Source organism: Schistocerca cancellata, chromosome 2, assembly GCF_023864275.1.
Source record: "Schistocerca cancellata isolate TAMUIC-IGC-003103 chromosome 2, iqSchCanc2.1, whole genome shotgun sequence".
Taxonomy (NCBI): Eukaryota; Metazoa; Arthropoda; class Insecta; order Orthoptera; family Acrididae; genus Schistocerca; species Schistocerca cancellata.
Genome location: NC_064627.1, coordinates 576,884,164 through 576,907,956, shown reverse-complemented (window position 1 = coordinate 576,907,956; position 23,793 = coordinate 576,884,164). Strand labels below are relative to the sequence as shown.

Genomic DNA, 23,793 nt, shown 5'->3' with positions numbered 1-23,793 from the left:
TCAGGAAATGATCACAGTTACAGAGGTCACTGAGTACTCTCCACTGAATTGACGAAGAAGATTGGAGCCACAGATAGAAAGATTAATGGCTGAATATGTACCATGCACCACACTAAAATGAATTGGGCTGCCACTGTTCAATAAACATAGGTCAAGATCTTTCATAACTTGTTCAGTTAGATTGCCCCAGTTGGAATTTTTTAAGGTTGCCCCACAATGGGTTATGAGAACTGATATCACCTAGGAGGAGGAGGAGGAGGAAAGGCAGATTTTCTTCTTTTTATCTTTATTCTCTATACAGAATTGTTTATCTGGAGGAGAGGGCAAGCTAACTGTTCTGTTGCCCATAGCTCATGCCTCTATTGACTACTGAGTTATGTTGGGCCACAAGGCTGAGAAGACCCAGAGGAAGGTAACCATGTGCTGAGTAAAGGGGGGTTGGGGGGGCAGTGGGATTGCTGGTTTATTAGAACTCTTTCCATCAGGGAGTGGGAACTAAGGTCCCAGATACAGGTGCAGTGGAAAAACAGGGGCACGACATTTTTGATCCTCATGAATCGATGTATTCAGGTGGCCACCAGGGCCTAACATTGGTGAAAATGTGGACATCTTCACCACTGCTATAGATGCTCACCAGGCTGGTATTCTGTGCAGCACAAAATTTCATCAGTGGGATGGGATCTGTTCACTTGAAAAACAATGGATAAAGTGCACTGACCTGAAAGTGAACTGTGTAAAACTGCAAAACTAGTGCACTGCATTTGCACTAACATATATCCACAGGGGTAAGTGCACAGGAAGAAATGATAGTTACACTCCTTCACATTTTTTCTCAACAAATAACTGTTAAGGTGTGTAGAAGAGTGTACATACCTTACTATGCTCATTTGCCACCTCCTATGGAGTGGCTACGGCATGGTGTATTTCATCTTAAAGGAACCTGAAATCTTTTATCTTATCTTGTACTCTGTTACTTGTATCCACTTTTTGCTGCCCCGAATGATATCACTTTTTGCTGTCTTGATCATCATCACTATCATCATATACCCTAACAATGTTGACAAACTCCTCCCTTGTCACCTGCCCCTTGACTATTTCCTCTAGCTGTCTTCCTTGTCTTCTCTCACCTATTTTTATTTCCACTGCAGAGGACATTTCAAATTATTAAATGTGTGTGTATATCATGTAGAAAAAAAAGATAAACCTATCAACCCAAAGGTTGATTTGAACACTATTGTGCTACTGGAGCAGTAGGCCATCGCCAGAGGTCTGTGTTGACATGTAAAATGCTATCCATTCTGCACATACAAGACCCTTATCTGCATCCGCATATACAACTTCCATATCCACAGGTATTTTAAAGTAGCCATGACAAAAAATCTCTTCAGTCTTGTCAGTGAAGTTATTTTACCTTTTTAAGTTGCATGCAAAAATGAATTTTTTGTGACAGTGCAGTTTCGCTGTAGTTCACTCTTATTGTTGATATCTCTCGAGTTGTGCTCCAGCATAGTGTTGGGTATGTGCGCTGACCGTGGGAGTCTTTATATCGAAGTGCTGCTACAATGTTTGGACTTCTCGTAGTAACAACACAACATTTTGCACAGTGCTAAATAAATCAAATGACCATAATATCTTTTTCAGTCATGTTTAATATTACCTCAAAACTTGAAATCTCACTCATGAAATCTCAGATGCACAACATTCGAACTTCAAGTTATCCTTCTTCACTGTTAATGTAATGTGCAGTCACTCCAATCTAGTTTATTTTACAACATAAATCACTCAAAACATTAACTTTTAGTGCCCTTCCTACTTATCTGAAAATGGTCCTCACCTCTCTAGAAACACTTTCATGCACATAATCAGTTGTTTCCTTTACATTTCTCAAAATGATAATTGCATGAGGTAGAAATTCCTTGGCACCTACTGCACTGCACTTGGGCCCACATCACTAAGGAACTGTGCCATCTCAAGAAATCCATTTCCACATGCAACTTTGAAAGACAAAATGGCTTTGATGATGAGATTGGCGAATTCTTTTGTCGCAGCTACATTCAAATTCAGTAGGACTTCTGGAACTCTTACATCTCTTTTAGTTAAAAAAAGTAATTATACTTTTTCCAGACACATACATGCATTTTAACAAACTGGAAGTCCCAGTTTTGTGTCCAGATAAGAATACAATTTTTTTCGTGCAAAACAAACCACTGTATCTTTGATTTTCTCATTGCTATCTAAGTCATAAGCAAATTTCTTCCAACTTGACATTTCCAATTTGGCTTCTTGCAATAATGTGAAATCACCTTCTTTAACTTTACATGAAACGACCATGAAATGTGCATTTCATTAATTACTCTTACTAATGTTTACTCTGTCACATTCATTGAATGTTCACTCAGTCCTTGCAATTGTTAACTGAAGGCAGCAGAAACTTAGCAACATGCACTTCTCATGTAGCCAGTGGCCAGGGTTATCATCCGGGATGTTCTTCACAGACTGCATGAAAAACAAGGTTGCTGGCAAAGCACAGTCACTAGGTGCAGATCCCTTGGTTGCAGCCAAAGCAGTAGTAGCCAGAAGGTAAGCACAGAAACAGACATCAGCTTTACCTAGGCTTACAGACTTCAAGTTTTCAGCTAACATTACAACAGATGTTAGATGTCAATTCATGTGATCTCACTGAATTTTCTTATTATGAGAGAACTGAAGGGCAGTCTGTTTTAATTGTAAAAAACAATTCAACAGCCAAGATCACAGAAAATATTTATTTATTTAAGACCACTGGTTTCAACAGACTTTGCTGTCATCTTCAGGTATTAAATTTTTTGTTGAAAACTTGTTCATTTTACACTGCATCTCACTCATAAGACATCACGTGGATAAAAATCAGTACATTATATAAGGTTTGTAATCACTAAAATATTTCAAAACATAAAGAATCTTGCGCAAAAGGCCATGTCCATACACATATTGCTCGCAGATGCTTGTTAAATCATTCAAACACGGTACGCAGTGAACAGTGTGAATCCACTTTAAATGGCATATAAGGTACAAATGTCCAGAACTTCTGTAGGGCTACTGACATGCAGCCACTGTTCTTGCAAACGAGCTTCACCAGCAGTGCACGAGTGTTCACGGAGACAGTGATGCTGAGTGAAACTGGGGAAATGCCTTGTGCCACGCATCTATTGCTGTGCATATTCTGACACCTTTCCCTTTAATCCAAATGTATACGGATTCATTAGGATTGATTTTTCTTTTGTTACGTGTATACAATACAAGTGGAGAGGTAGAATCATAAGCAGATTTACCAAAGTCTTTATTAGCAAGTTCAAACATATGGTAGGTACTATATGCAATAATGTCTCTGTCATTAAAACTTTCAAGTCCAGGAACACTAGACACTCCACTACCACCTCTCACTATGGCGACAGTTAACCATCCATTTCCATGTGAGAATGTGTCGTTAATATCCAAGATGAAATTAAGAGAACATCCAAGAAATACAGAAGGTCCATCGATGAGGGCGTGGGCTGCAACACTCTTCACTGGAATGCGGTTTTTCTTGTCCCCAGATGTTGTAGTATGTTCAGTGTTTTCTAAATTTTTGTAAACTATTGAATGACGACGACGTCGATATCTCCTGTAGGGCATGTTGGCGGCGTTCAATGCAGTTGCCTGTGCAGCAGCAAGACACAGAATGAGCGTAGCGCGAAAGCGCGCTCGCTTATATACTGTGCGTGGACTTAGCGTTTCCACAGTGGCCAGCGGGAGTGTTATCCCGGACGCGCATACTGGGTGTTCTAGGTATACGCGTCCCGCTGGCGCGCCGCCAATGCCAAGCCAGACGGTTTTTTTTGTTGATTTTGTTCCATGATGTTTCACCATGCATCACTATTATGTTGTTCAATACTGATGTTATTCTGGGCAGTGACACTCTTCCTAAAGCATCTTGAAACTGAAACTTTAATTATGGACGCTTTGTATATGACTCCACTCTTAGAAGTACAGTGCAGCAGCAACATGTGTGGATTTCGTGTTATACAACACCAAAAAAAATCCACATACACTATGTGATCAAAAATATCCAGACACCCCCCCCTCCCCCCATTTAGGTGCATTGTGTTGCCACCTACTGCTAGTTACTCCATATTAGAGACCTCAATAGTCATTAGAGATCATGAGAGAGCAGAATGGGGCACTCCGTGGAACTCACAGACTTCGAACATGGTCTGGTGATTGGGTGTCATTTGTGTCATATGTCTTTACGCGAGATCCAGACACCCCCAAATTAGGTGCATTGTGCTGCCACCTACTGCTAGGTACTCCATATTGGCGACCTCAGTAGTCATTAGAGATCGTGAGAGAGCAGAATGGGGCGCTCTGGGGAATTCACAGACTTCGCACGTGGTCAGGTGAATGGGTCTCACTTGTGTCATACGTCTGTACGCAAGATTTCCACACTCTTAAACGTCCCCAGGTCCACTGTTTCCGACGTGATAGTGAAGTGGAAATGTGAAGGGACACATACAGCACAAAAGCGTGCAGGCCTATCTTGTTAGTTGACAGGCAGATCGCTGACAGTTGAAGAGGTTCGTAATGTTTAATAGGCAGACTTCTAACCAGATCATCACACAGGAATTCCAAACTGCATCAGGATCCACTGTAGGTACTATGACAGTCAGGCAGAAGGTGAGAAAACTTGGATTTCATGGTCGAGCGGCTGCTCATAAGCCACACATCATGCTGGTAAATTCCAAACGACACCTCACTTGGTCTAAGGAGTGTAAACAATGGGCGATTGAACAGCGGAAAAATGTTGTGTGGAGTGAGTGACAAATCACAGTACAAATGTGGCGATCTGATGGCAGGGTGCGGATGGTGGTGGTGGTTGTTGGGATGTTTAAGGGGGACTAAACAGCGAAGGTCATCAGTCCCCCATTCCAAAATCAGGCGAGCCGAAAATCTACGGAGCAGGTAAAAACCAAAGGGGGAGGAGACGTCCCCCCAGGCGCTAAAAGAACACAAATGGAGCAACAAACATTACAGACAAGAACAGCAACAGACACAAGGACAAAAGACACAGAAAGGGAAAGGTGCAGGACCTCCCTAAATCAAACCATAAAACGGACTACTACGGATAAAATTTAAAACGTCATCAGCCATGGAGGCATCGTCGGATAAAACCAAAGCCAAAGTGCCCGGGAGATTAAAAGATTGCCGGAGTGTGCGCAGTCGAGGACACTCCAGCAAAATGTGGCCGACCGTCAGCCGGGACCCACACTGACACGGGGGGATCCCCCTGACGCAAGAGATGGCCATGCGCCAGGTACGTATGGCCGATGCGCAGCCGACACAGGACCACCGAGTCCCTGCGAGAAGCCCGCAGGGAGGAACGCCACACAGCGGTCGTCTCCTTGACAGCCCGCAGTTTATTCGAGGCTGTCATGCCAAGCCACTCAGCAGCCCACATCCCAAGCACCTTACGGCGCAACACCAGCTGCTGGTTGCGAGCCGTAAGGCCGATCTCCAAAGCTGGGGCGTCTATCGCCCCTTTGGCCAGCCTGTCAACACGTTCGTTCCCCGGGATGCCAACGTGACCTGGTGTCCAAACAAAAACCACCGAACGACCAGAGTGGGTAATGGTGGAAACAGACTCCCGAATAGAGGACACCAGAGGAGAAGAGGGATAGCAGCGGTCGATGGCCTGGAGGCTGCTCAGGGAGTCACTGCAGATGACGACGGACGCACCTGAGCAGGAACGCATATGCTCAAGAGCGTGCAAGATGGCCACCAGCTCTGCAGTAAAAATACTGCAGCCAACCGGCAAGGAGCGTTGCTCAACATGGGCAGCGTGAGCGAAAGCGTAGGCAGTGTGACCATCAACCAGGGAACCATCAGTGTAGACAGGCTCACAGCCCGGAAATGATTCGAGGAGCGCAAGAAAACGGCGACGGAGGGCCACAGGCGGAACCGAGTCCTTAGGTCCCTGTGCCAAATCCAGACAGACGGACGGCCGGGACAAACACCAGGGAGGCGTAGGTGTACGGACCCGGAAGGGAGGCAGAAGAGGGAATGACCCCAGTTCGGACAGCAGGGACTGGACACGGACAGCGACGGAAGGCCCAGACCTAGGTCGCCGTTCGGGCAGATGGAGGACCATGGCAGGGAAAAGCAGGCGACGATTGGGATGGCCTGGCGAGCAATGTACGCGGACCAGTAGACTATCCACGGGGCTGGTGCGAAAAGCGCCAGTTGCAAGCCGAACCCCACAGTGGTGTATGGGGTCTAACAACTTCAACACTGAGGGGGACGCAGACCTATAGGCCAGGCTCCCATAATCAAGCCGGGACTGCACAAGGGCCCTGTACAACCGCAGCAGCGTGCAGCGATCTGCACCCCAAGACGTGTGGCTAAGGCAGCGGAGGGCGTTGAGGTGCCGCCAGCATTTTTGCTTCAGCTGAGTAACATGAGGAACCCATGTGAGTCGGGCATCAAACACGAGTCCCAAGAAGCGGCAAGTGTCCACCACTTCAAGCAGGTGGCCGTCGAGGTAAAGTTCAGGATGAGGGTGGACCGTCCGACGCCTGCAGAAGTGCATAACTCGAGTCTTGGGTGCAGAGAACTGAAAACCGTGAGTCAGAGCCCATGATGCTGCCTTGCGAACGGCGACTTGCAGCCTGCGTTCGGCGACTCCTGTAGTCGTGGAGCTAAATGAGATGCAGAAGTCGTCGGCATACAAAGAAGGAGACACCGACGACCCCACTGCTGCAGCCAGACCATTAATGGCCACTAAAAATAAGGAGACGCTCAACACCGAGCCCTGCAGGACCCCATTTTCCTGTATGTAAGAGGAACTAGAGGTGGCACCGACTTGCACCCGGAAAGAGCGGCGCAATAAAAAGCTTTGAAGAAAAGCCGGGAGCCGACCACGAAGACCCCACTCATGCAATGTGGCGAGGATGTGATGCCTCCATGTGGTGTCATACGCCTTCCGCAGATCGAAAAACACAGCAACGAGATGCTGACGTCGGGCAAAGGCCGTACGGACAGCAGATTCCAGCCGCACCAAATTGTCCACTGCAGACCGGCCCCGACGGAAGCCACCCTGGGATGGAGCGAGGAGACCGCGCGACTCAAGGACCCAACACATACGCCGCCCCACCATACGTTCGAGCAATTTGCACAAAACGTTGGTGAGGGTAATGGGACGATAGCTGTCCACCGCCAGTGGGTCCGCACCGGGCTTCAAGATGGGGACAATAACACCCTCTCGCCATTGCGACGGGAACACGCCTTCGCTCCAAATGCGATTAAATATCGCGAGAATGCGTCTCTGGCAGTCCCTGGAGAGATGCTTCAGCATCTGTGCGTGGATGCAGTCCGGTCCTGGTGCTGTATCAGGGCAATCGGCGAGGGCAGCGAGGAATTCCCTCTCGCTGAAAGGAGCATTGTAAGTTTCAGAACGACGCGTGTGGAACGATAATGGCGTCTGCTCGGCCCGCTCCTTGAGAGAGCGAAAGGCGGGGGGATAAGTTGCAGTCGCAGAGCTCGTAGCGAAGTGCGCAGCAAGGTGTTCAGCAATGGCGGCAGCGTCCGTGCACACAGCGCCGTCCAAAGAGATCCCAGGGACACCCGTAGGGGTCTGGTGTCCATAAATCCGCCGTATCCGGGACCACACGAGCGAGGGGGAAACACGGGAGCCCAAGGAGGAAACATACCGCTCCCAGCACTCCTGCTTACGCCGTGCAATAAGACGGCAGGTGAAGGCACGGAGCCTCTTAAAGGCGATGAGGGTCTCCAGAGACGGGTGCCGCCTATGACGCTGGAGAGCCCGCCTACGGTCGCGAATAGCCTCAGCAATCTCTGGCGACCACCAGGGGACAGCCTTCCTCCGAGGGAGGCCAGAAGAACGGGGGATGGAACGGGCCGCTGAAATGATGGATGTGGTTAGAACACGAACCACCTCGTCAATGTCACCCTGTGGGGGAGACTCAATGGTTGCAGCGGAAGTAAAAGCTGGCCAGTCAGCCCTGTGGAGAGCCCAGCGGGGCAAGCGCCCAGAAGAATGACACTGGGGCAGTGACAAATAGATGGGAAAATGGTCACTACCACACAGGTCAGGGTGCACTCGCCAGTGGAGGGATGGGACAAGGCCAGGGCTGCAAATAGAGAGATCGATGGCCGAGAACGAGCCATGGGCCACACTGAAATGCGTGGGAGCACCGGTGTTCAAGAGGCTAAGGTCGAGCTGAGCGAACACATGCTCCACGGCCCGACCGCGAACATCGGAGACAGTCCCACCCCATAGAGGGTTGTGGGCATTGAAATCGCCCAGCAGCAAAAAAGGTGGCGGCAGTTCGGCTATCAGAGCAGCCAGGACATGCTGTGCGACAGCACCATCAGGTGGAAGGTAAATACTGCAGACGGTGATAGCCTGTGGCGTCCACACCCGAACAGCGACAGCCTCTAAAGCTGTTTGTAGAGGTACAAACTCGCTGTGAAGAGAGTTAAGGACATAGATGCAGACGCCACCAGACACCCTTTCATAAGCTGCCCGGTTCTTAAAATAACCCCGATAGCCACGGAGGGCGGGGGTTCGCATTGCTGGAAACCAAGTTTCCTGCAGAGCAATGCAAAGGAAAGGATGATGGCTGATAAGTTGGCGGAGCTCAGCTAGATGGTGGGAGAAACCGCTGCAGGTCCACTGGAGGATGGTATTAGCCATGGATGGGAAAGGCGTGAAGGGACTGGGGAGGCAGATTACGTCTCCGGGGCCCCTGCTGCTACTGAGTCACCACCTGGACAACAGCCATCCATTGCATCCGAGGGACTGGCGAGATCCATGTCCTCAGCGGACGCCAGAATCTCCACCTCATCTTTGGATGCAGAGGGAGAAGGTTGCGGAGGGACAGGTGCCACCGCAATTTCAGGATGCTTGGGAGCCTTTTTCTTCGACTGCTTTGCGCGCTGTGCCTTAGGTGGGTCTGGCTGGGAGGGCCTCACTGGGTCAGTCTCAGGGACTGAAGACGACCGTGACGCCCTACGACCAGCAACTGGTGGTTGTTTGACAAACTTGCGGGCGTCCGCTTTGGCACTGGGCAAAGCCTGGGATGGGAGGGCCCCAAGGGACCCCTTCCGGGCGAGAGGGGCCGAAGAAGGCTCACGCTTCTCCGGCTGTGAAGGGGGAACAGATGTCCCTGGTGGTTGGGGTGGTGTTGCTCCTGAAAGAGATGGAGCAGGAGCAACAGGGAGTGAAGTGCCCCCCGCAACCAAGGGGGCCGGTGAATTCTGGCAGAGCTGAGAGCGAACTCGTGTTGCAGCAGTGGCATAGGTAGATGTCATGGGCACGGGATGGAGCCGCTCATATTTGCGCCTGGCCTCGGTGTAGGTTAGGCGGTCCAGGGTCTTATATTCCATTATCTTCCTTTCCTTCTGGAAGATCCGACAGTCCGGTGAGCAGGGGGAATGGTGTTCTCCACAGTTAACACAGATGGGAGGCGGAGCACATGGAGTATCAGGATGCGAAGGACGTCCGCAATCCCGACACGTGATGCTGGAAGTACAGCGAGATGACATGTGCCCGAACTTCCAGCATTTAAAACACCGCATCGGAGGAGGGATATATGGTTTCACATCACAACGGTAAACCATCACCTTAACCTTTTCGGGTAAGATATCACCCTCAAAGGCCAAGATGAAGGCACCGGTGGCGACCTGATTATCCCTCGGACCCCGATGGACGCGCCGGACGAAGTGAACACCTCGTCGTTCGAGGTTGGCGCGTAATTCATCGTCGGACTGCAGAAGAAGATCCCGGTGGAATATAATACCCTGGACCATGTTCAGACTCTTATGCGGCGTGATGCTAACGGAAACATCCCCCAACTTGTCACAATTGAGCAACCTCCGTGACTGGGCAGAGGATGCCGTTTTGATGAGCACAGAACCAGAGCGCATCTTGGACAAGCCCTCCACCTCCCCGAACTTGTCCTCTAAATGCTCCACAAAAAACTGGGGCTTGGTCGACATGAACGATTCTCCATCAACCCGCGTGCACACGAGGTACCGGGGTGAATATTCTCCACTGCCTTCTTTAGCAAGACGTTCCTCCCATGGAGTAGCTAGGGAGGGAAACGATCTCTGATCCAATTTCTTCCCGTTGAGGTTAGACCTCGATCGCTTAGAGACTGCTGGTGGAGGCCCACCAGCGATAGATGATGTACCACGCTTCATTGCGGGTCATCCGCCCTGATGCCACCTACTCCGACCAAGGGCCCTCCCCACGGGCGCCACCCAGCCACAGCAAAGGCCACCTGGCAGGATGGCCATTGCCGGGAGTCCCGATGCCCCAGGGCGATGGGCATTTACTCCTTGGCATACGTGGGGAGTTAACGGCGCAGGCATCAGTAGAGCGATCCCTGTGTTGTCAGGGGGCTACAACCAAGAGGGTACATGGCGGCCCCACCACAACGGACTGGCTACCGTGCTGGATCTTAGGTGCAAAATGGCCAAGGTCGTCGTCGCAGTTAAAAGAAACACTGCAGAGTGCAGTGTGGTAATCGCCCAAGAGATCGAAAACGAGCGGGACACCATTGCAACGACGAGAAAGACGGCTAAAGGTCTAATTGCACGATGGATACAGTGCACCATGTAAGGCGCCCTTCCCCAATTGGCTCGCTCTTCGGAATAATTTAGAAAGATGGAGGTCAAACCCGAGAGGGGACCATCACATAAGGCCGAAACATGTGAGACTCCTTTTAGTCGCCTCTTACGACAGGCAGGAATACCGCGGGCCTATTCTAACCCCCGAACCCGCAGGGGGCGCAGGGTGCGGATATGGCGAATGCCCAGTGAACGTCATCTGCCAGCATCTGTAGTGCCAACAGTAAAATTCGGAGGTGGTGGTGTTATTGTGTGGTTGTGCTTTTCATTGAGGGGCCTTGCTCCCCTTGTTGTTTTGTGTGGCACTATCACAGTACAGGCCTACATTGATGTTTTAAGCACCTTCTTGCTTCCCACTGTTGAACAGCAATTCGAGGATGGCGATTGCATCTTTCAACAAGATTTAGCACCTGTTCATACTGCACGGCCTGTGGCACAGTGGTTACACGACAATTACAGACTTTGTGCCAGGCCTCACAAACCGACATTGATACCTCTTCTCAGTGTAGCACTACGTGAAGAATGGGCTGCAATTCCCCAAGAAATCTTCCAGCACTTGATTGAACATATGCCTGTGAGAGTGGAAGCTGTCATCAAGGCTAAGGATGGGCCAACACCATATTGAAGTCCAGCATTACCAATGGAGGGTGCCACGAACTTTTAAGTCCTTTTCAGCCAGGTGTCTGGATACTTTAAATCACATAATGTATCTAATTATGAAATACTCTCAGAAATCTGTTAAATACAAATTCATGGTTCTATAGTGAAAAACTGCATACCATATAATTATGTGTTAATCATTCAAAGCTACTAATGGCATGAGTAAAGTTAAAGTGACAGTGTATTTACTCAGAAATAATTTTATTTGCTACAACAGTAGAGCTTTCCAATTAATTACGAGGGGCATTTGAAAAGTCAGTGCAAAGTCCGAGAGATGGCACCACCGGCACGTACCGAGGTCATGTTTAATTAGTAGCACCTTTGGAAAGAACGCACACCAAGTTTCAGCCATATTGGTCTATTTCTTTGTGTTTGGCATTGGTGTGAATCAAGGACGTTGAGTGACTGTCAAAAAAATGGATGAAGAAGAATTTCGTATGGTGATTAAACATTACTTTATGAATGGCAAAACGCCTAAGGAGACTAAAGAGAAGCTTGATAAACATTAAAGTGACTCTGCACCTTTGATTAGAATGGTTTAGAAGTGGCTTCAAAATTTTCGGAGTGGCCATATGGGCACAAGTGATGCTGAACGTTCTGGATGCCCTGTGGAGGTTACGACTCCAGGAATCATTGATAATATCCATGATATGGTGATGTATGACAGAAGAGTTAAGGTGCATGAGATTTCTAGTGCTGTGGGCATCTCGAATGAACGGGTACATAATATTTTGCATAAACATTTGGATATGAGAAAGCTATCCGCAAGATGGGTTCCGCGATTGCTTACGCTTGACCAAATACGGAATTGTGTGAAGTGTTGCAAGGATTGTTTTCAGCTGTTCAGGAAGAATCCGCAGGACTTTAAGCATTGTTTTGTCACTGTGGATGAAACATGGATACTTACTATACAAAGTAAACAATGGGTTACCAAGGGAGAATCTGCACTAGAAAAGGCGAAGACCAGTCCTTCGGCCGGAAAGATTATGGCGACTGGGATTCGCAAGGGATAATCCTCATCGGCTATCTGGAAAAGGGTAAAACTATTACAGGTGCATATTATTCATCATTATTGGACCATTTGAAAATCAAGCTGCAAGAAAAACGCTGCCGATTGGACCGCAAAAAAGTCCTTTTCCATCACGACAATGCACCAGCACACACCTCAGCAGTTGAGGTTGCAAAATTAATGGAAATAGGATTACAGGATTACAACTCGTTTCACATCCCCCCTGTTCTCCAGACTTGGCTACCTCGGACTGCTATTTGTTCCCCAATTTGAAGAAATGGCTGGCGGGACGAAGATTTTATTCAAACGCGGAGGTGATTGCAGCATCTAATAGCTATTTTGCAGACTCAATTCCTATTATTCTGAAGGTATCAACAAATTAGAACAGCATTAGACGAAGTGTATAAATCTAAAAGGAGACTATGTTGAAAAATAAAAAAGGTTTACCCCAAACATATTAGTAGTTTTTATTTTTGACTTTTCAATTAGCTACCCTAATGAATCAGTGTGATTGGGAGAGTATACAATATGGACTTATGTCTGTAATGATTTGAAGTTTTATTACAATACACAAAGCTGTACCACTGCTTGATACTTTTGCAACTGTAATTTCCCTCCTGTTAAATGAAAATATTGTTTGGTAGACAAAACACACTTTGAGCTACTTATTGATAGAAAGTTATTGAAATCTATGTAACCATAATCATTGTATTTAATTTCTTATCTTTTTTTACCAGTGTTGTTTACAGCAAATATCTTTCCATAAGTATAGTTCACATGAGATTGATTTTAACTGGTTTTGTCTGTGTTTACTTTAAACCTCATACCAGTAGTAATTGTTCTACACAAAAGATGGAGGAAACTTACAAGCAGAAGGTGGGGAAACAATTATTGCAACCGATGATTTGCTGCAGTCCTCTTTGTGATGAACCGATGATATAAACAACCTAAAATACATGACTTTTACATGGGTGTGTGTGCTGATGTAATGTCTCCAAATTTTTATGTGAAATCTCTTACAGCTTTTTAAATAAAACAAACATTTTTAACATTCTACATCTTTATTTCAGATGTCCACAAATTTATTTCTCAACATGGTCGCCCAGGTGACAAACAAATTTCTCCCAATGAAAGACAGGTTTCTTGACACCGTCACTGCAGAATGTTAGTCTTTAGTGATAGAGCCACAACCTCACCTCTGCTTACACTGCTTAATCACTGTCAAAGTGAAGTCGTTGAAGTTATTCTTTAAGTTCTGGAAACACTCCAAGCTCTGTCACACATGTTGAGGTTAACACTACTGTTTCCTTCATTATGAGCATGAGCAAACCAATGTTGCACATTACCGATATGATACAGTAATCACCAAACACAGCATCCATTTTGCAATGGATTTTAGTTAGAGGCATGCAAATCCATTAATGCACACTGTTTCTCATGAACCAACATAGTTACATTACACCCTGCCATGTTATATGCTACGATTTGGAGCCCTGTAGCAGCGGAGGATTGCAACTTGCATCTGTGAAGTGCGAAAGTTGACCGACTAATACGCATGACGTGTAATACTTCAGCTGATATTCAGTACAGAATAAAAAATTCAGAGGCATTACTTTTTAGCACACCCTCATTTTTGTTTACAGCGAAAATTTTCATTGTTGTGACAGTCCTCACTACTTAAATAGATCATAATTTTTTCTTGCAAAATAATTTCCAGTGCAAAAGATCTTATGCTGCTTCAAAGCAACAGTGGAGTTGACTGGAAATTCTATAATTCAGTGCCTTGCTTTACAAATCTATTGATAAAGGAGCTTGAAATTTTGCTCTTCAGGCGTAAAATCATAAACTAAGCTGTTTTCAAACATAGTTTATGTGTAGCTTTATGACCAACAATGACCTAGAATTTACAATGAATTTACTTGATCAATGAATTCTGCACTTGCATTGATGTCCTCGATAGTGATATACCAGATACTGAAGATGAAGAAGAAACTGTCGAAATACAGAGGGGTCCAGAAAAATGTTGACACTCTATGATAGTTAACATCTTTGGAAAAAATGACATGGTGTTGCAGTTTTGTGTAGTAGCACAGTCCATTGTTTTCCCAACAGATCGTGGCATGCATTTTCCAGCAGATGACAGTTCAGCAATGAATAAGATTGTCATTTGAGTGATGTAAGCCCGTATTGAAGTGGTACTGGAATTACAAAAACATTGTGGAGCCACAACAGCAATGGCATAACGTGTTCAGAACTCAGTCACAAACATGTACAACTATTTATTGTATTCGAGATAAATTTGAAGCTGATATTATTTTTTTTTTTAATGTTGTGTGACTAGGGCTTCCTGTCGGGTAGACCGTTCGCTGGGTGCAAGTCTTTCGATTTGACACCACTTGGGTGACTTGCGTGTCAATGGGGATGAAATAATAATGATTAGGACAACAAAACACCCAGTCCTTGAGTGGAGAAAATCTCTGACCCAGCCAGGAATCGAACCCGGGGCTTTAGGATTGACAGTCTCTCACACTTACCGCTCAGCTACCAGGGGCGGACATTTGAAGCTGATGGTACTATTCAGGATCTGCATACAAAAAGGTCTGGCCGACCATACACATCAGTGAGTCCAGCTTCCAGCGCTGCTGCATTGCAGCATTTTACAAGGCCACCTCAAAATTCTGCAAAGCAGGGTGCACATAAAAGTGGGGTAACCCAACAAGTGTACAACGAATTCTGAAGGCTGCAAAGTGGAAAGTGTGCATTCCAAGACTGCTGCATTCTGTGAATGAGGACAACGTGGATTGAAGGATGGAGTTCTGCGAGTGGTTTGAAGGCATGCTTCGTGAGAGGAACAGTTTGTAGGGATGGTTATCTGGTCTGAGGAAGTGCGGTTCAACAGCTTGTACTGGGCTCCTGAAAATCCTCACTTTTATATGACAAATATGTTAATCTAAGTGTTAATGTGTGGTGTGATCTGTCAATACACAGTCTGATTGGCCCATTCTTCTTTGAAGGGACTGTAACTGGCGAGGTGTATCTTCATTTGCTGCAAACATCTATTTTACCTGCCATCCAAGAGGTCTTTGGAAACGAAAAATTTTACAAACAACAAGATGGTGCTCTGCCTCACTACCACAGAGATGTGAGAGTGTAATTGGATGAAAATCTACCTGGACAATGAATAGGTTGAAGAGGAAAGTATTTGTATGGAGTGTAGCCATGTATGGAAGTGAAACATGGACGATAAATAGTTTGGACAAGAAGAGAATAGAAGCTTTCAAAATGTGGTGCTACAGAAGTATGCTGAAGATTTAATGGGTAGATCACATAACTAATGAGTAGGTATTGAATAGGACTGGGGAGAAGAGGAGGTTGTGGCACAACTTGACAAAGAGAAGGGATCGGTTGGTAGGACATGTTCTGAGGCATCAAGAGATCACCAGTTTAGTATTGGAGGGCAGCGTGGAGGGTAAAAATCGTAGAGGGAGACCAAGAGATGAATACACTAAACAGATTCAGAAGGATGTAGACTGCAGTACGTATTGGAAGATGATGAAGCTTGCACAGGACAGAGTAGCATGGAGAGCTGCATCAAACCAGTCTCAGGACTGAAGACCACAACCACAACCACAACCACAACCACAACAACAACAACAACAACGTTTCATAAGGAGAATGTTCAATATACACTGACATATATTAAATGTAAACATAAATATTTGAAATTTTCATATTGACACATTTCACATATTTTTACTAATAGAGTTGAATTTTCAATAAAAAAATGTTGTGCATAGGCTTGTAAACTCTAAATTGTGATGTGGGAACCAGTTTTTGCTTAAATAATTTGATGAGTATGAATGGTGTTACAGTCGTGTCATTGCCTGTTAAACAACATTCAAATTTTTTTTAAATAATACATATTACAAAATGTAATATTTCACATTAAGTGTGGTTTTATGCACCTCCACAAGTGTAAAAACCAGTGCAAATATTTTTTGTCAAAATTGCAAAATTAATTAAAAATGGTTAAAGACAGGCAGACTTATATTTAAACAATACTGCAGTGTAAATTTCAGAATTCTTTCAAACTATGTATTTACTTACCTCTCTCCAGCATACGGATCGATTCTGCAATGTAAGGCACTAACAGCCTGTTGACAATGAATCCTGGTGTATCCTTACAGGTTACAGTTGTTTTGCCAAGAGCTTTACCCCATTCCATCATTTTGTTGTAAGTATCATCAGACGTTTCTGGTGTACGAACAACCTTCATGGTAAAAAAAGAATGAAGATTCAAAACAAGCATTATGAGAAATTTTTAAGAAACAAGTACATAGCAAGGAGCAATACATATATATAGAATTACAGACAACAGACTATTTTGTTTGGCACGTGAATTTTACCTGACAGTGTTAAAACACAGTTGGCAAAAAACAGAATCGCTGTTTATCTTCTAAGAGACAAGTACATATTTAATTCATCATCAACATGATAAACATATTATCAACACCGTAGACACACATGGAGAATATGTTTAACAGTCAGCCATCAAACAGTAACAGAAGCAGAAGTGGGTGGGTGCCGGAGGAGATGAAGTGGCAGATAAAAGATCAGCATAATATCTGTACATTCTGTTCAGAGCTTCACCTGTTAGGTAGCATCTGTCAAGTCTCTAAAGTCTAATCCCAACATTTAATACATAAGCAGCCAAAAGGAAATTAGCAACAGTAGGAACTACTTAATTAAATAAACTACATGGTCTGCTTACATTAAAGATGCTTCCCCTATGTTCAATTTCTATGTGCAGTTGCTACTCACAGCCTAGCAGCCTAGCAGTGGAGGGTATGTAATGCATGCTGGGGGGATGGGGGGAGGGGGCGTGCGTAAAAACAGTGCAATTGTTGTCATAATGCAGAAACGTGGATATCTGTCTGACGTTCAAAGGGCATGATCACTGGCATTTGAGGTTTGCGTACCACTATGGTTAAGGTATACTGTGCATGGATAAATGGCTCTATCCAAAACCAGCAATGAAGCAAATGTGGTGCACAATGAGCCATGGAAGACAGGGGTGAACAATGGCTGCGGAGATGTGTACAGGCAAATAGGTGTGCATCTGTTAAGCAACTTATCATCCAGATGAACCAAGGGGCTGCTAACAGTGACCGTTCAGCTAACACTGCTGCATATGGGCTTCCACAGCAAGTGTCTGGTTCATGACCCATGCTAATCATTGTTCATCAGCAACGGAGGCTGGAATTTGCATGCTGATATGCAACTGGACAACCACTGAGTGGTGACAGATGAATCACATTTTACGCTTCACTGGAAGATGACAACATCATGCACCAATCGTTGGAAGCGTCCAGATCAGAGCAGGGAGCATTATGTCTGGGGAATGTTGTCGTGGCATTCCTTGAGTGATCTCGTCATTTTGGAAGGCACAGCGCATCAATACAAGTATGCAACTCTGTTTGGGGACCATGTTCATCCCTATATGCAGTGTGTTTTTCCTCAGCATGATTTCTTCTGCCATCAGGACAATGCATAGTGTCACACAGCCCACAAAGTATGCATGTGGTTCGACAAACACCAGGTTGTCTCTGTATGTCCATCTTTTTAGCGATGGTTGCGGGATTCGGATGTTCGGTAGAGGATGTCAAATTAAACACCTTTCAGTCATCAATTTTCAACCTTATTTTATTGGGCAACCAGTTTCAGCGTTTTACCATCCCATCGTCAGGCTCGACCGACATATAGGAATAATCTACCTTGCTTGTAATCAAAACAGGAGCCAGCAATACTGGTATTAGTAGATATTTGTTGCAGTGTGCCAGTATTGCTGACCCGTTTTGATCACAAGCGAGGTAGATTATTCCTAAACATCAGTCAGGGGCCTGAAGATGCGGTAGTAAAACCTGAAACTGGTTGCCCAATAAAATAAGGTTGAAAATTGACTGCTGAAAGGTGTTTAATTTTACATCCAACACTAGGTTGAGTTTACACTACTCCCCTGGCCACCAAACTCCCCAGATTTTTCATAAAATTTCGGGCGTGCAGCTGCATAAATTTGACTTCTTCTTCTTCTTCTTCTTCTTCTTCTTCTAATATTTCGGCTGAATACCATCCAGCTATCCTCAGAGTGAGCCGAGATGACTCAGTCATCTCGGCTCACTCTGAAGATGGCTGGATGGTATTTAGCAGAAATATTAGAAGTCAAATTTATACGGCTGCACATCTGAAATTTTCTGGATCAGTCTTTGCGCCGCGAAAATATGAAGCTCCCCAGATTTAAACCCAATCCACCTCAATCAGGCTGCTTGTGCCATGGATCCTCAACTGAGAAACCTAGTGCAGTTGGCCACGGCAATGGAGTCCACATCCCAGTCAATACCTTACAGAACCTCATAGGCAATGGAGTCCACACCCCAGTCAGTACCTTACAGAACCTCATAGGCTATCTTGCTGCCCATTTCTCAGTGGTTCACATTGCAAAAGGTGGTCACATTAATGTGACTGGGCAGTGTGATAATGAGGGAATGAATGACAGACTCAAAAGAAGTAGAAATAACCATCAAAAGTGTAATGGGGAAGGCATGAACTAGTTTCTATTAATTTTGTTTTCTGTCTACCAAGTATTTGTATTTTCATCTCTGAATTCCCTTCTTGCCATTGGCCTCGTATTTGCTTAACTGAATACTTTCTGTGTAACAGTTTATTATAAACTTGTTACGTGCAAAATTTACTCTCTCTGTTATAACAGTTTTCAATACGCGTCCCTTGAGATGAACAGCATATGTCAATGCAGTATTCAAATTATTCCCACACTGCAGTGAGCATGTCTGAGTTACAGCTTCCACTGCTGCTGGTATGCAATGCCTCAGTTCTTTCACTGTTGTTGGTAATGGAGGTACATAAACAGAGTCACTTGTGTGTCTGGGCTATTGCTGTCACACAGCGGAGAGAACTGCAATTTTGGTCATGGTTCATCTGCCTGGACAGGAAGCATGGGAAATTGAAATTAGTAGATCAGTCTGAGTGCCCTCTCTTGCTGTCAGAAGTATTTGATACATTCCCAGAGGTGAAAGAAGCGATAAGTAACAAAAAAAAAATTTTATGGCTGACAATACATTGAACCCTATACCTTTGCAATTGTAGTTTGGCTCCAATCTACTGAGCTACCACATCTTTCTAATATAAGTAAAATTCTGATGCCATTACAAAAGAAATAACATGCCCACAGAAAACATTTCTCTTTGTGGCATGTAAACTATATCCCAACACATGGTGGGAAAGCCCATTTGTTCTTTTTAATCAAATGCCTGCAGCTGTTGTTTTCTTCAACAATGAGCCTCTGCCCTGCTCATTCTCTCCTACAGAGGACCATTCAAGGGAATGACATCCCCCCCCCCCCCCCCTCCCCACATACACACTCTCTCTGTATTCACTCACATCTTTATTTTTATAATAATAATTACCTCTAGAAGCTTCATTACTGGTACTGGATTAAAGAAGTGGAGACCTCCAAATCTGTCTTTCCTTTTTGTGATGGAGGCAATGTCTCCAATAGGCAGTGATGACGTATTAGATGCAAATATTGTATGCTGTGGGGCTACCTGTAATTTAAACCAGTTATTAGGGAACATAGTGTCACAGCAAAAACAAACAATGGAGAGATAACATTTATCTTTGCCTTGCAGCATAACATTAATAAGTCTTTTTTAATAGTGGCATTTGCTAATTTAGTGACAAATACTTACACTGTCAATGCTTGAAAAAAGTTTATGTTTTGCCCCTAAATTTTCCACAATAGCTTCTACAACAAGATCTGTGTTTTTCACAGCACCTTGTAGATCCACTGATGTCTGTATCCTACCAAGGGTCGTGCTGATGAATTTCTCAGCTTCTGATGGATTATCCTAAAACCAAAATTTTTAGCTTAAGAGTTTCCTCAGACTTAAAAAATTAAATGAAAATTAGCAGTTTTACATTATTTAACTTTAAGCTCTTTATCTTGCCTAGACTAACAACTAATAAATATTTTATACCATGCAATTTTATCGATGTGTGGTCTTTTTCACTTTTTTCACATTTTTGTAATGTTGTGGTACCTCAAAATTTTTAGTACTATTTCAAGAAACTGTGTATGGCATTCTATGGGTCAGAAAGTGGAATATTAAGTTCCTTAATCAGGGAGGTAGACTAGAAAAACTGAAGATATAGTGGGAACTAGTGAAGTTTGGTGGCAGGAGGAACAAGACTCCTGGTCAGGTGAGTACAAGGTTCTAAATACAAAATCAAGTAAGTGTCTAATAGTGAATAAGAAAAGGTAAGGTACTATGAACAGCATAGTGAATGAAGTATTGTAGCCAAGAAAGACATGAACCCAACACTCACCACAGCAGTACAACTTTATTTGCCAATGAACAATACAGATGAAGAGATTGAAAGAGTCAAACAGTGCCAGTCCAGATGGAAATATCAACAATACTATGTAAAGGATAGACTAAGACTAATACTCACCATTCAGATGACATGTTGAGTTGCTGAGAGGCACATTTAGCTTTTGGTCAGGGCCTTCTTCAGAAAAGAGAACAGACTCACTCATTCACACAAACAAGCACATCTCATACACAACTGCTATGGCTGACTGCTCTGGCCAGAGAGGCTTGTGTGAATATGTGTGTGTTCTCTTTCCTGATGAAGGTGCTCTGGCCAAAAGCTAAATGTGTAACAATCCTTTTGTTGTGCTTGTCCGCAACTCAACATGTCATCTTTACAGTGAGTAGCAATCTGTCTTTTCATAATAATGTAGATTGAAAGAATGTAAGGTAAGACAAAATAAATCATTCAGATAGTTAAGGGAGAGGAAAATTTAATTATAAAGGGGGCAAGGAATGAAAAATGGGCCCAATTGGCAGAATTTTGCACAGAGCATAATTTACTCATTGCTAACACTTGGTTTAAGAAACATGATAGAAGGCTGTTTGTATGTGGAAAAGACCTGGAGACACTGGAATGTTTCAGATTGATTATACAGGGTGTACCAAAAACAATCATCAGATTTGGCAAGTCTATATGTCTGAAACTAAGAAACATATACAATGAATTTTGTTTTTGATGAACAGGAAATGCTAAAAGTTTTTTTTTTTTTTTTTTTTATATACCATTTCATAGTTTTCAATACACCCCCATTGAGATGTACAGAATATGTCAATGTGATATTCAAATTGTTCCTGCACTGCAGTGAGCATGTCTTGAGTTACAGCTTCCACTGCTGCTGTTAAGCAATGTCTCAGTTCATTCACTGTTGTTGGTAATGGAGGCACATAAACAGAATCTTTTATAAACTCCCACAAGAAATAATCACATACAGTCAAGTCCAGTGACCTTGGAGGCAGTAATGTAAGGCTGAATCAATTGGTCCAGTGCAACCGATCCATTGTTCTGTAATCCTTTGATTTAAAAATCCCCCCACTTCCAAATGCCAGTGTGGTAGTGCACCATCCAGTTGGTAAATGAAGCCATTCAAATCAGTCTCCAACTGCGAGTAGAGAAAGTTCTCAAGCATACGAAGATATGTGCTTCCTGGTCAGTGCTCTCAGCAAAGAAAAATGGACCATACACCTTTTCCCAGAAACTACACAAAACACATAAATTTTTGGAGAGCCCTTCTCATGTCTTACAAATTCATGTGGTCGTTCCGTACCCAATATTGTCACATTATGACAGTTCACCTTCCCATTTAAATGGTCCTTGTCACTAAACACTAAGCATGGAAGAAAACTGTCATCTTCCACCTTGAGAAGAATTAGATTACATAACTACACTCGTTGTTGTTTGTCACTTTCATGAAGAGCTTGCAGTAGCTGAATTTTTATGATTTCATTTGTAAATGTTGACACAACACATGCCAGACAGATAACAGCAAATGTTGAACTGTCGAGCTGCATGGCAAACGGATTTCTGCAGACTCCTTGTGAAACTATGGCTGATGTGTTCAACATCTGTGCCAGATATTTGAGGATGACCCAACCATTTGCCTTTACGCAAACAACCTTCCTTGGAATTGTTCACACCATCATCTAAAGCTCTGTGCTGTAGGAGGATCCACACCATACCTAGTATGAAAGCCACGCTGAATGTTATTACTGACCCGGACTGCAGAAAATGTAGAACATCAAATGCTTTCTGTTGTGCCAACACCATTCTTACTAGAACTGAAGTGCATGCACACTGATACTACCTAGTGGGAACCATATAAAACTCGAGAGTTTGCTCTTTCTAACAGTATATTGTTCACGCACATATCTCAAAAACATAACTGTGATTTTTTAAAATCAGATTATTCTTTTTGATACACCCTGTATAATGGTAAGACAGATTTTGGGACCAGATATTAAAAACAGTGAGATTTCCAATGGCAGATGTGGACTCTGACCATAACTTATTGGTTATGAACTGTAGATTAAAACTGGAGAAATTGCAAAGAGTAGGAAATTAAGGAGATGGAACCTGGACAAATTGAAAGAAGCAGAGATTATTGAGAGGTTCAAAGGGAGCAGTAGGCAGTGATTGACTGGAACAGGGGACAGGTCTACAGTGTAAAGAGCATGGGTAGCTTTCAGAGATGTAATAGTGAAGGCAGCAGATGATCAAATAATTAAAAAGATAAAGCCTAGGAGAAATCCTTGGATACCACAGGAGATATTCAATGTAACTGATGAAAGGACTGCAGTAGCCACCAGAAAGATCACGGGAGGCGCACATTGGCACGGCGCGTCACGGACGGTAGTTGCCGCAAGTAGAGTCCCGTCCACCAGAGGGCACGTGAGAATTTGGACGCGACCTCTGCCGGCATAACAACAACAACTCCGGCAGCACGGGCCGTGCCCAGTGAGTTAACATCGGGCATGCCTAGGACACAGTCCTGGTCTACGCTAAGTGAAGTGCGACGTAAACGTGAACAGTGTTACTACAAGGACAAAATATAACAATGTAGCCAGTGAAAGGCATTACAGACGTCTAAAAAATGAGATTGACAGAAACTGCCTAATAAGGACTGAATAGGTGACAAATGCAAGGCTGTATATGTATGTTTATCTGGGGGAAATATAGTTGGAAAATTAAAGGAGCCTTTCGAGAAAAGAGAATATGAGTAAAGAGAAGCAACTGTATGAGTATCAAGAACTCAGATGGAAAGCCGTCACTAAGCAAGGAAGAGAAAGCTGAAAGTTGGAAGGAATATACAAGGGGCTATACAAGGGAAATGAACTTCATGGCACTACTCTAAAAAGGAAAGAGGGAGTAGATGAAGACGACTTAGATGTATAATGTGAGAAGTATTTGACAGAGCACTGAAAGCTGTAAGTTGAAACAAAGCCCTTGGTGCAGACAATATTACAGCTGCTGTGCAAGGTGTTATCAGACAGGTGAAATACCCTCAGACTTCGAGA

The 23,793-nt window shown here is 44.3% G+C and overlaps 1 protein-coding gene across 1 annotated transcript in view; it reads right to left on the bottom strand.

Annotated features, from left to right (window-relative positions):
- LOC126162179 (hydroxyacyl-coenzyme A dehydrogenase, mitochondrial-like) overlaps positions 1-23,793 on the bottom strand; it is a 45,502-nt gene that overhangs the window by 7,637 nt on the left and 14,072 nt on the right. The window contains exons 3-5 of the mRNA XM_049918498.1: positions 20,098-20,256; positions 19,816-19,953; positions 16,442-16,604 (exon numbers count right to left, since the gene is read on the bottom strand). Of these exons, the coding sequence (XP_049774455.1) occupies positions 16,442-16,604; positions 19,816-19,953; positions 20,098-20,256 (460 nt within the window). The remainder of the gene's footprint in view (positions 1-16,441; positions 16,605-19,815; positions 19,954-20,097; positions 20,257-23,793) is intronic.